The sequence below is a fragment of the Cervus elaphus genome, chromosome 33 (assembly GCF_910594005.1).
Source record: "Cervus elaphus chromosome 33, mCerEla1.1, whole genome shotgun sequence".
In the NCBI taxonomy this organism is placed as follows: Eukaryota; Metazoa; Chordata; class Mammalia; order Artiodactyla; family Cervidae; genus Cervus; species Cervus elaphus.
The window spans coordinates 66400086-66413155 of NC_057847.1; the positions used below are offsets into that span (position 1 = coordinate 66400086).

At 35.1% G+C, this 13070-nt stretch overlaps 1 protein-coding gene across 1 annotated transcript in view; it reads right to left on the bottom strand.

Moving 5' to 3' along the window:
- SLC35F5 (solute carrier family 35 member F5) overlaps positions 1–13070 on the bottom strand; it is a 38608-nt gene that overhangs the window by 7545 nt on the left and 17993 nt on the right. Inside the window, exons 10-12 of the mRNA XM_043894423.1 lie at positions 11422–11486; positions 9411–9515; positions 5680–5839 (exon numbers count right to left, since the gene is read on the bottom strand). Coding sequence (XP_043750358.1) covers positions 5680–5839; positions 9411–9515; positions 11422–11486 — 330 coding nt within the window. The remainder of the gene's footprint in view (positions 1–5679; positions 5840–9410; positions 9516–11421; positions 11487–13070) is intronic.

A 13070-nucleotide genomic window follows, 5' to 3' on the forward strand; every position in this document is an offset into this window, starting at 1 on the left:
AGGGGGACTTCCCTGATGGTCCAGGTAAGACTTCACCTTCCAATGCAAGCGGTGCAGATTTGATTTCTGGTTGGGGAGCTAAAATCCCATATGCCTTGTGGCCACAACTCCAAAACATAAAACAGAAGCAATATTGTAACAAATCCAATAAAGATTTTAAAAATGGTTCACATCCAAAAAGTCTTAAAAAATAAAAATTATCCTACCATATAGGCAAGAGAGATCAGGATAAAAGCTTAGGATGGACTAACATAATAATAAAATAAAGTTACTAGGATAATTCTTAAAATTCATCTTCAAATATTAAAAATCCAATATATAAATTTCAAAAGATTTTATACTATTTTCTAAATCTGCTTACAGATGATATTCAACTTTGGATGTGTAACTTATATTTTGTTAACATTTTTTATAAAACTGTCAGAAAAATTCTTAGTTTCATGATAATGACACTTAGATAACAAAAGAAACAGCTATAATAAAAGTTCAGGACAATAACTTATAACACAGTAAGAAAGTGATAACCAACAGGTGAGTCTGTCATTAAAGCAAAAATATCTTGCCCTCATTAAAAATTAAGTAGTCTTTAGATGTTTGTTGCTCTTTTGGTTTGGCTTAGTATCAGAAAAAAAGAACTGAGTATTTTTTAAGGATATTTCCTTGCTGTTTTTTACTTTTCTAGTAATTGATATAACCAAAACATAAGCTCTTCATTTTATTTTCACATTGAGTTATCAATGTTAGTATCAAATTCTGACATATCAACTGCATATAATTTTATATAACTGAATATAAATTTTATATAACTGAATATATAATTTTATATACATAATTTTATATATAATATATAAATATATATAAATATAAAATATAATTTTATATAACTGAATAAAAAATGAAGAAAAGCATTGTATTGAATAGATATTGAGTGTATAAAAATTAATTATAAAGCTGTAATATATATAGTTAGGACTGCAGAACTATGGAAATTATAGGTAAGTAAATTCTAGCTGTTAGGGTTAAAAATATTGTCCTGAAATAAAAGAGGCTAACTCTTGATAAAGTGTGTCACTTTAAGTGTTCAACAGAGGCTGGACAATTAGTTCTTATTGATGTGTAACAGAATTCAAGGGATAGCCCACAATTCATAAGTTTCTCTGTGAAAAGAGTATTGGGGGATTAAATACTGGGTTTAAAAAATTATTATTGGTCTTTTCTTTTTTTTGGCCACACAACTTACAGCACCTTAGTTCCCTGACCAGAACCAAGGCCTGGACTGGCAGTGAAAGCACTGAGTTCTAACCACTGTATCCCCAGGGAATTCCCTGAGGGTTTGTTTTTTTAAAAATTATTTATTTATTTGGTTGTGTCAGGTCTTAGCTGCGGCATGTGGGATCTTTGTGGCTCGAAGGCTCTTCGTTGTGGCACGTGGGCTGCTCTTTAGAAGTGGCATGTGAGGTTAGTTGCCCCACAACATATGGGATCTTAGTTCCCTGACCAGGGATCCTAAACCCGCACTGCCTGCATTGGAAGGTAGATTCTTAACTGTTGGACCGCCAGGGAAGTCCTGAGTTTTTTAAATACATTTGTTCTTAGAGATTCATAGTGCAAAGCAATACCAGACCGAGTCTGAGATGAAGTATTAAAAAACCCATTTGACTTATAGCAGGTTTCCCAATTTAGCTGATGGCTGAATTCATTTGATCTATTATCCATTCAGTACACTTCAGGAAATGCTGAGATCAAGGACTAGGTGGATAACCTCTCATCTACACTAGCAGTACAGTATATGGAGTTAATGGTGCACTTGAAAAAAATTTTTTAAATAAACAATGAGTGACAAGTACACATCTCTAATTTCCAAAAAAATTAACTGCACTTTTAAATCTTTAGTATGCTACTCAGTACATGATTATATATGCTAAAGTTAGTTGTCTATTTATAGTTAACATATGATAATCCTGCCTTCCTAAAAAGAAAGAAATCATCATACATGTAGATTATGACTTGTAATTTAATCATTTTTAAGATATAAAATGACATAAAACATATAGATATGCTTCTTATAATTGCTGTGAGTTACAATAACACCTAGAATTTAAGGGACATGAAATTTGTTCCATTACAGATTAATTTACTGCTACTGAGTTGTTACTAAAAGTACTCTTAAGTGCTTGAGTTTAGAAGTATATCTGAAAAATAAAACTTTTTTGAAGTCCTGAAAAATCCAGCCCAAGTAGCTTTGATCATAATATATGACTTTGAGTGTCCAGTTTTTTCAACAACAAAGATTCATATACACACTTGGGAACATAAACTGTGTTCCTTCTGTGGAGAATATTTTGTAACTCTCTATCAGAATCAGAAGTCCATGTTTTGATTCAGTTTTTTCAGTATTTATCCTATAGAATAATTACATGTATATGCAAAAACATATATAAGGATGCTTAATACCATATTACTTTCAAAGCAAAAGACTACAAACAAAAACGTCTCTCAAGAAGGAACTGGTAAAACACATTATGTTCTATGCATTATGTTACATAATGGATTGGAGCATAACAGATTAGAATACTACACAGGCTTTAAAAAATGAATCTAGTGGCTGATACGTAAGGATTTACAAGACAACAACTTGTGGGAACAAAGAAAAGTATAGCATGATACCCACAGTTTGCATGTTAAAAATAAAACAAATTGGAGGGGGGAGGATCAAGAGATTGATACACACTTCTGTATGTACAGATAATTCTGTATTGTAGAAGGCTAAGAAATTAACAGTGGTTGCCTTTGAGAAAAAGAAATGAAAATTTGGGGTAGAAGGGAAAGATTATCTTTTCATTATAATCCATTTTGTACATTTTAAAAAATTTATTACTCTCTTAAAATTTAAAAAAGTTAAATATAAAAAAGAATACTCATAGATGCCCATCAGCAGACGAATGGATAAGGAAGCTGTGGTACATATACACCATGGAATATTACTCAGCCATTAAAAAGAATTCATTTGAATCAGTTCTAATGAGATGGATGAAACTGGAGCCCATTATACAGAATGAAGTAAGCCAGAAAGATAAAGACCAATACAGTACACTAACGCATATGTATGGAATTTAGAAAGATGGTAATGATAACCCTATATGCAAAACAGAAAAAGAGACACAGATGTACAGAACAGACTTTTGGACTATGTGGGAGAAGGCGAGGGTGGGATGTTTCGAGAGAAGAGCATCGAAACATCTATATTATCAAGGGTGAAACAGATCACCAGCCCAGGTTGGATGCATGAGACAAGTGTTCGGGGCTGGTGCACTGGGAAGACCCAGAGGGATGGGGTGGGGAGGGAGGTGGGTGGGGGGATCGGGATGGGGAATACATGTAAATCCATGGCTGATTCATGTCAATGTATGACAAAAACCACTACAATACTGTAAAGTAATTAGCTTCCAACCAATAAAAATAAATGGAAAAAAAAAGAATACTTCAAAACATGTTATTTTATTAAGAGTAAAATTTTCCAAGTGTGCAAACCTAGAATGCTCACATGAGAGCTTACATATGTAACTGCTGCTGCTGCTGCTAAGTCACTTCAGTCGTGTCCGACTCGGTGCGACCCCATAGACGGCAGCCCACCAGGCTCCCTCATCCCTAGGATTCTCCAGGCAAGAACACTGGACTGGGTTGCCATTTCCTTCTCCAATGCATGAAAGTGAACTCGCTCAGTTATGTCCGACTCTTAGAGTCTTAGCGACCCTGTGGACTGCAGCCTACCAGGCTCCTCTGTCCATGGGGTTTTCCAGGCAAGCGTACTGGAGTGGGGTGCCATTGCCTTCTCCATACATATGTCACAACTAGTATTTATTCATTCTCAAAGCCTACATTAAAATCTGCTGGCATAATGAACTCTATTCTATATATTTATTAAAATAAAGCTCTCAATAAGGAATGAGTATTTTAATATTTGGAAGTGGCATTGTCCATGTTTACTATAAATCTTAATGTAATATGAACCATAATAAACCTTTCTCTAGTCTAATATACAAAATTTTTAAAAATTATTTCTTTCAAATATGTAAGAACTCTTTGCTTTGAAATTTTCTAATTTAAACTAAACTTAGTACAGAATATAAACTTCTATTAAAATACAGTGAGTGCATAATCATTTAAAGCATAGGGTTCACTGAGTTGAACCCTCTCAAACAGCCATAAAAAATGGCTGAAGATCAACAATTCCTTATGGCTCAACCAAGTACACTCAAAACATCACCAGTAAGTAGTTTCATCATCCCCAGAACCAAGAGTGGAAAGAGACAACAGAAATGATGTAACAAAAGAAGTGATAGGATAAAAGAACAAGACATATGATACATATTAACACATTAAAAAAGCAAGTCCTTCTGGTTAAAAAAAAAAAAAAATGAGCACCTAAAATAATTTGTACAAATGAGGAAATAGATTTTGATACCAAAGGGTTTTAGATCAACAAAGGAATTTGAGATAATTACATACATTGTGTGTGTGTGTGTGTGTGTGTGTGTGTGTGTGTGTGTGTGTGTGTTACTCGGCCTAACAACCTCATGCTCAGTCTTGGCAATCCCACGGACTGTATCCTGCCAGGCTCCTTTGTCTCTGGAATTCTCCAGGAAAGAATACTGGACTGGGCAGCCACTCGCTTCTCCAGGGGATCCTCCTGACCCTGGAATTGAATTTGGGTCTCCTGCACTGCAGAGAGATTCTTTATTGTTTGAGCTATCCAGAAAACTCAATTACATGAATTACTACAACATAAACTAAACCTTTAAGTACTACATAAAAGGGAGTGCGAGTGGAGGACATCAAGGAAAGAGATACTTCCCTAATTGGGAAGGGAGAGACGTGCAGGCAGAGCATTAAGCAAGACTTCATGGAAAAGGCTGTTTTTGTTGCAGTCTTTTGCAAGGGAAAACTAATCAGTAGTTTTAAATGGTATGTAATAAGATTCATTCAGGAGGTTAAGTACGATTTGTGTTTCCAAGTTTCTATTAGATGGAAATAGAACTAAGTGTTAAGCTCTGTATTTGAAGGTTTTCTTAAACACTATATATGATATTGTCTTCAAACTATTTTAAGATTATTATCACATATCAACATAGTTGATATTACATCAAAGTATGTTAAAATCTCAAATTAATCAAACCCTAAAGCTTAGGGTTTATATATCTGCCTCACTCATATGAAAAGTCCTGAGAATAAACAAAAGTCTGAACAATCAGACATTCCAAAGACACCTGAATAAGCAAAGTTCCCAGATTCTCACTTAGAACTCACATATGCATACCTGGGATACACATCTCCTAAGTGTGAGTGTCCATTAGAAAATGATGCCTTTAATCTGCATAACACTCTACTTTATAAAGCAGTTCTATAAATATAGGTCATTCATATTCATCTAATCATTCAACAAAGATTTATGAACTTCTATATGCAAGCCACTACTCTATGCAATGGGAACACAGAAATTTAAAAAAAAAAAAAAAAAGTTCCTGCTCTAACGGAGTTACTGTGTTAAGTTGTAAGTGTGTAAGGTGAGAAAGTGCATAGGAAGGGCCATCAGAAGACAGAAAAAATAGAAATGCTTCAACTAGCCAAAAGTCAATAAATTCGTAACTAATAAATCACGGGGTAATAAACAGTACATACCACAACCACAGGAACTCTGAGAGCACTGTTCCAATGAGGCCATTAACGACAATGCACATTAACACTACTTTATTGGGGAACTCAAAGTCCTCAAATCCAGTATAATGGAGTAAAAAGAAACCTGGCCATAAGAGCAGCAGATTAAAGAGACCTACAAAACCTAAACACATACAAGAGACAAAAGTTAGTAACTGTGATTTATTTCAATCTTTCAAAATTGCAGCTCTACAATCAGAAAACATTAGGTTTCCCATAATGAGCTTCATTAGGTTTCCTTAACTGAAAGTTCTGTTACTTTTGTTTTTAAGTTAAGTCCTGAGGAGAGATGAACACAAGCAAAAACTTTATCAAGTGACTGGGGATCACGGAGTCTTCAAGGTTCAACTATCCCTACTGCACAGAGCAACTACTGAAGAAAAAACATTTATAGCGATTCAAAAAGGTTGGCTGTCAACCTTAGATTATGATAATATAGTGTCCTGGAACTGAGAAGGAGTAACTCGTGCATATGTGTGTGCACATGTGTTCAGCGTAAATTATTATGAGGAACTACATACACTGTTTACTCTCTGATTCAATCTCTATTTATGTTTAAAGCACCCATGCTATGCTGGGGATAATGGAGGAAGGTTCCAAAAAAAGATAAAATCCTTGTTTCCTGCCTTCCTAGAGCTCATAAGCTGGTCTGTGAGATTACATACACACACAAATAGCTATGTAAGTATGAACTAAGCATGGACTGTGTGTAAAGGAACGGTATACCATTTAGTGGTTAAGCGCATGCTCTGCAGTTTGACTGCCCTGGGATCCAGTCCCACTCTACCATTCATTCCTACTGTAATCTTTAGGCAACATGCTAACCTCTTGCAAACCTCGGTTTTCCAATCTACAAGTATAAAATAATATTTAATTAGGTTACTAGGAAGATTAGACAAAAATATAACACAATACATGGCATGAGTAAACAGTCAACAAATGCTATTATTTTAAATATAGAAATGTGAGCTTATATATGACTACACACATGGAAATGTAAAGACACAAATGTTATAATTTTATAGTAGTTTTTATTGAACTTTCTATACAATTTAACATCACAATTTCACTGTGGATCCAGAGGTAATTATAGAGCTTTCCTAAAAGAAAATTAAATTACAGTAGATATATGTTTTATATTTGCTGCTAAATAATAAACTTGTATTTAGGATGCCTAGTTAAATTGTAATAGGGCTGGAACGCCCACTCTATCTGCCACTAAGACTTACAGTACCTGCCTTCTCTGAAAGACTGTCTTGGACACAGAAATACAGAACAGACTTTTGAACTCTGTGGGAGAATGTGAGGGTGGGATATTTCAAAAGAACAGCATGTATACTATTTATGGTGAAACAGATCACCAGCCCAGGTGGGATGCATGAGACAAGTGCTCGGGCCTGGTGCACTGGGAAGACCCAGAGGAATCAGGTGGAGAGGGAGGTGGGAGGGGGGATCGGGATGGGGAATACGTGTAAATCTATGGCTGATTCATATCAATGTATGACCAAAAAAAATAAATTAAAAAAAAAAATTAAAAAAAAAAAAAAAAAAAGACTGTCTTGGAGAGCAAGCGACCAAGTCTGTCTTTCCCAAAAAGATCCCACCCTCTCCCCACTCCACACCCTCTGCAGCCAAACCCTAACGGCTCTAGGCTAGGACAATTCTGAGGACTGCCTCTGCTCTGCTATGCTCCCTGCCCAGGGACCTATGACAAGCTGGCTAAGCCTCGGCTGCACCAGAGATCACATGGTTCTTGCCCCCTCTCTGGTCTGCTTCTTTCTCTCCCTTGTCAGTCTTTCCTGCAGAGCACCCCTTCCATGAATCTCCCACACCAAATTACTGTCTCATATCCTGCTTCTAGGAAAACCGACTTAAGATACCTAATGATAAAAATAAACAACACACACACAAAAAGCTTGTATAACTAAAAAATCGTTGTAGTTAAAACACCAAACTTTGGGGTAAAGCGTCTGCCTGCAATGCAGGAGACCCAAGTTTGATCCCTGGGTCAGGAAGATCCCCTGGAGGAGGAAATGGCAACCCACTCCAGTATTCTTGCCTGGAGAATCCCATGGATGGAGGAGCCTTGTAGGCTACAGTCCACGGGATTGCAAAGAGTCGGACACGACTAAGCAACTTCACTTTCACTTTGGCATTATCAAGAAGCAGATCTCTTCTTGTTCCCTGAACTTGAAGCCTGTGAAATTCCACATGAAGTGACAACCTTTGGATCTAGAGATGAAAGGTCCAAATCACTTCACCAGTTCTGCAGAGTCTCATACGCCTCATACGCTTCTCCTCTTTCCTCAACTGAATGCTCCAGCACACTGGATCTATTCACTATTCCCTGCTCTGCTCTGCTCACACCGTGATGCCCAAAGAACTTTCCACATCCCAATTCTAACTACTTCTTCTCTAATTCTGTCTATTCTAAAGCCCAGGTCAAAGTCATATCGCTTTCCATATCATGGCATATGTCTACATATACTCTCCAGTAAGAGTAAAGAAGTGATTTTTCTTCAAAGCTGCCAATCTTTAAAAAAAAAAAAAACTGCAAAATATTAGCATTTCAATTCATTCCAGATGGACTTTTCTATGACTTCAAAATAAGATGTCATTAAAATTATCTTCATATTTAAGGTATACTTAGGAATTCTCTACTTGAAAGGACTTGAGTGATCACCCAGTCTGGTGGGTTTTCAAAGCTTTTATTTTTGTTAATCATTAGGTGCAGATATTCAAACTTTTAGTAGAAAAATCATCTCTACAAATTAATTTATAATGCTAAAAAAACAACAAAGCAGAATTGCTTCAGTACAAGCAGCAGAGCAGTCTGGGAACCAAACTCACACATGCAACTCCACTTCCTTCCAATCTTCCCAGGATCCTTCATAAATCAGCTACTAACCTAGTCTAATCTCCTCATTTTCAGATGAGTATGAGATAAATGAAGTTACAACAGCTAGAGTCCAGGTCTCCTGGTTTCCTGTAAGCTGTACTTTGAATTCTCACCCCTAGGCTCCATTATCTATTGATATTGGAACATATCATGTCAATGTACTCTTCTTTTGTAATCCTAGATATCGGACTTCTTTACCGAGCTCATTTCAGGCAAATAAGAATTTATAAATTATATTAGGCATTTACCAAAATTAAGAATTGATGCCAGAAACTGTAATTGGGTAATTAAAAAATCTATGTCATAAAAGAGTCTGAGTCTTAAAGTGAAAATGACCTACAATTTTTAGTAAAAATTAGCTCATAGACAGAACTAGTATTAGACATCATTTTGGGGCAGTTTCCCCAATCCTATGCTTCTAACAATTCAAAAATGGCAAAATGTATAACACAATAGGTAAACCCTCACATGCTTATAACAGCATAACCAGTGATATCAATGAGGAAAATATCTGATTTACAGGTTAAAGATATTAATTTGAAAAAGGTACATTAGAAGAATTTCTTTTACCTCACATTGGGAGAGTGAACATTTCCTCCAGGTCCACAATTATGCAGAACCAAGATAAGAGAAAAACACTGAGAGTGGACTTCATAATCTTTAAAGTCTAATGGTTTTAAAGAATTACATGGGGGAGTGGGAAGGGAGCCTTCCCTACTCCCTCCAAAAAACAAAAACAAAACCCTAAGTTAATCATTCAGAGTACATAGCCTCAACAAGTTAAACATATTCTTACCAAAGAACATTGGAATATCCAACTTATCTTCTCTGTCTACTTTTCTCTTAATCATAACAATATAAACAGCATAGAGCATGGCTCCAACAAGAGACCAAATGGAACCTGTAAAAGTCAATATAATAAAGTATTTGTTCATGAACTCATTCAACACATAACTAAAATCTGACACAGTCAGGTCCTATTTCAAGAAATGAGTGCTATTCAAATATGAAAAGATAAAGTATAACCCACCTTATCCATGTCCTCCAGGAATATAGGAAGGACTTTAAAGTATAAACCAACAAATACGAAATCATTCACCTTGATGATTTAACCAATCAGATATACATGTTATAATACCAACACTTTGGTATTTAATTTTGAAGTACATACTTCCTATCTTCCCCTACATAAACAATTCTGAAACCTGACATAGCCAACTTAACAATGTTTTCTTCCCACTCTAGGCTATTTATATTGTTCTCCCCTCTGCCATGTATCATTTTAATACACATTCTACCACCATCTTCAAGACTCTTTTAAAGTCCCACACTGTCACCAAGCATCCTCTTTCTACTCCACTAAACTTCCATCCTGCTTGTCTTCTATTTTAGACAGTTTAATACTACAGCTGAATGTAGTATGATTTTATTCTCTAGGGGTTTCATTTTGTCAATCATATATACTGATTAAAAGAAAAACTTCTTGACAACTGCAAACACATAATTTATACTTTTTAATGTTCTAAAATATCTAACATAATGTACGACTAGCAGTTCCTTCCTGCATAATGAATATTGATTCTCTTTAATATATTAACTCACTCTCAAAAACATTTAAGTAAGCCTTTAAAAAACACCTATAATAAGGTGCTATTTGCCAAGTGACCACATTCAATACTTTAAATCAATTATCCAAAAGTTCAATGTTTCAATAAATCTATTTATTAGTGCTATAAAGGAAAGTCTGTCAACAAAATCTCACACACAAAACACATACATTGTTTTAAACATACAGAGCTACTCTAGGTGAGAAAGAGCTAAGACAGTTCAAGAGACACAGCTCCCTGGGCACTATCCAGGAATAGTTTAGAAAGCATTATTCTATTCAGTGGACTTTAAATAACTAAAGAAAGTATACAGAAGGAAACCAAGGAAGCTGGATTCTTCTGCTACATCTAAACAATGGATCAAAAACTAAGTGCTTACCATAGTAGTAATTGTTTCAGGTAAAAATCAGAAGTGAATGACAAAATTAGTGGCTGCAAGCATGATGGGCAGGATATATGTATAGTCTCCATATCTCTAACAAAATGCTGATTACTTACACAGGGAAAAACTAGGAGCTACACTAGAGCAACCTGACAGACATCACTTTAAAATTAATGTCATTAGTAACACAACAAATAAATATCATGAGCCTTCTTGATATGATGGATTTGTCAGGACACAGTATCACTTCCATGGTATTCTTGTCAAAAATGCACAATATACGTTTAACCATTAAGAAATACCAGAAAAATAAATTGAAGGACATTCTACAAAAAAAGTGGACAGTATTCTCCAAAAATATTAAAGTTATAAAAGGCAAAAAATGACAGTGGGATAGTCACAGATTAAAGAAAACCAAGGAGACATGATATCTAAATGCAACAAATGATCTTGGACCAGAAAAAGAACATTAGTGGGAAAAAATGGTGAAATTTGAAAAGAACCTACAGACTAAATAAAAATGACTGTAATAGCTGTTAATTCCTGATTTTTAAACCTGTACTGTAGCTATGTATGTTATAAACAGTTAAGAGAATCTGAGTGAAGGTTATATGAGAGTTTTGTGTTATATTTTTTAATTTTCTTACATTATTTCCAAAGGAAAACTTTTTTAATAAAACCTTATTAGTGCCCACCCTGTGTGTATGTGTGTGCACACGTGTGCATATGCATACACGTGTGTGTATGTGCACATGCACGATGATATGCACAGGTCTTTCTTGTATATTCTAACAGGAAGAATTCAGAGTCAGATTTACCTATTGTGTTTCTTCCAGGAGATTTTTCAGATCCTGACAGATTTACCAGCACAACACCTCCAATGCTATGAGAAATAACAATCATTACTGATGAGTAACATAATAAATTCCTTTAAAAGACTAATCATAAAGATCAAAGTTATTTACAAGTAATAAAGACTAATCTTAACTTTAGGTCAAACCATCAAAGAATTCATGATTTAATTAATACTGAATAATATCAGTATACTATAAGTTCTGTGGTTGTATTAATTAATTTAATCCACATAAAATGACTGACATTACCTTATAAGGAAGGTATTATTATCATTACCATTCCCATTTTACACATGAGAAAACTAACGCACAAAAAAAATGAAGTAACTTGACCAAAATCACATAGCTAGGATTGAAACGCAGGCAGTCTACTTCCAGAGTCTAGTGTTCTTAACTTGCTATGCTATCTTCTGCCTTTCAATTAGGAAAAAGTCAATTTGTCACCCCTCCTTCAATCTTTTTTTTTTAAATGTACGTGTATTAAACCCATATAAACCTAGCAATAGTAATAACTCTTGTTATTATTATGGTTGTTTAGTCACTAAGTTGTGTCTGACTGTACAACCCCATGGCTTGCAGCCCACCAGGCTCCTCTGTCCATGGTATTTCCCAGGCAAGAATACTGGAGTGGGTTGCCATTTCTTACTCTAGGGGATCTTCCTGACCCAGGGATCAAACCTGCATCTCCTGCATTGGCAGGCGGGTTCTTTATCACTAAGCCACCAGGTAAAATCAAAATTAATAATAAAATTAATCTTAAATATTTAAATAAATAATTCCATCATTTTAATGGATAAAATAAGACCAAATAAAGGAGGCAGAGAAATCAGAGGTTATTTCTTCATTCAACTGTTGCTTATTGAGCAATAGTTTGGGTTAAGCATTGAACAAGAGAGATGTGATTCCCATCCTCATGGAGCCTTATATTGTCTTTCTATTTCTGTGCATCTTTCTACTTTTATTAAGACAACGCAAAGAAAAGTTAGAAATAGGCATGAATTGTGAACAAAGCTGGATAAACCTCATTACTTCCCTAATATAAATATACTGTATTTTCCTAGTGTAAAAATTCATCTGGCTAAATCATGAGCCAGTCATGTAAAAGAATAAATTTCTAGCATCCATGAAGTCTAACTGGTAAATCAGTTGGCTCAACCAGACCGCCCATGAAAACTACCACTGTCAATTTACCCTTGTATCTAAAAGAGAGAAACACCACTTATGTGACTGTCAAGAACCAGTCTCTATAATAATCACTTTTTATATAGATACTTTCAAACTTTAAAACAAAACTGTAAATTAGATGATACTATCATCATTTTGTCATCAAGGAAATCCTCTCAGAGAGTTAAGGGGAAGTGGCCAGGGGAAAACAGAGCTCTGATTCAAAGCCAGCTCTGATAGCTCAAAAACACCAATCTTTCTGGTAAATTATTCTGGTACCTTCTCTGATTTCTGATTTTCTCTTACAAAAACAAGAGTTTCATCAAATCAATATATCTTTTTTGAGTACTGACTGTAAGCAAAGCCCTATGCTAGGCCTTTGATAACACAAAGCAGCAGAAAACAAGGATTTAGCCTTCAATGGTTTACAATCTCCTAGGGAAGACAAG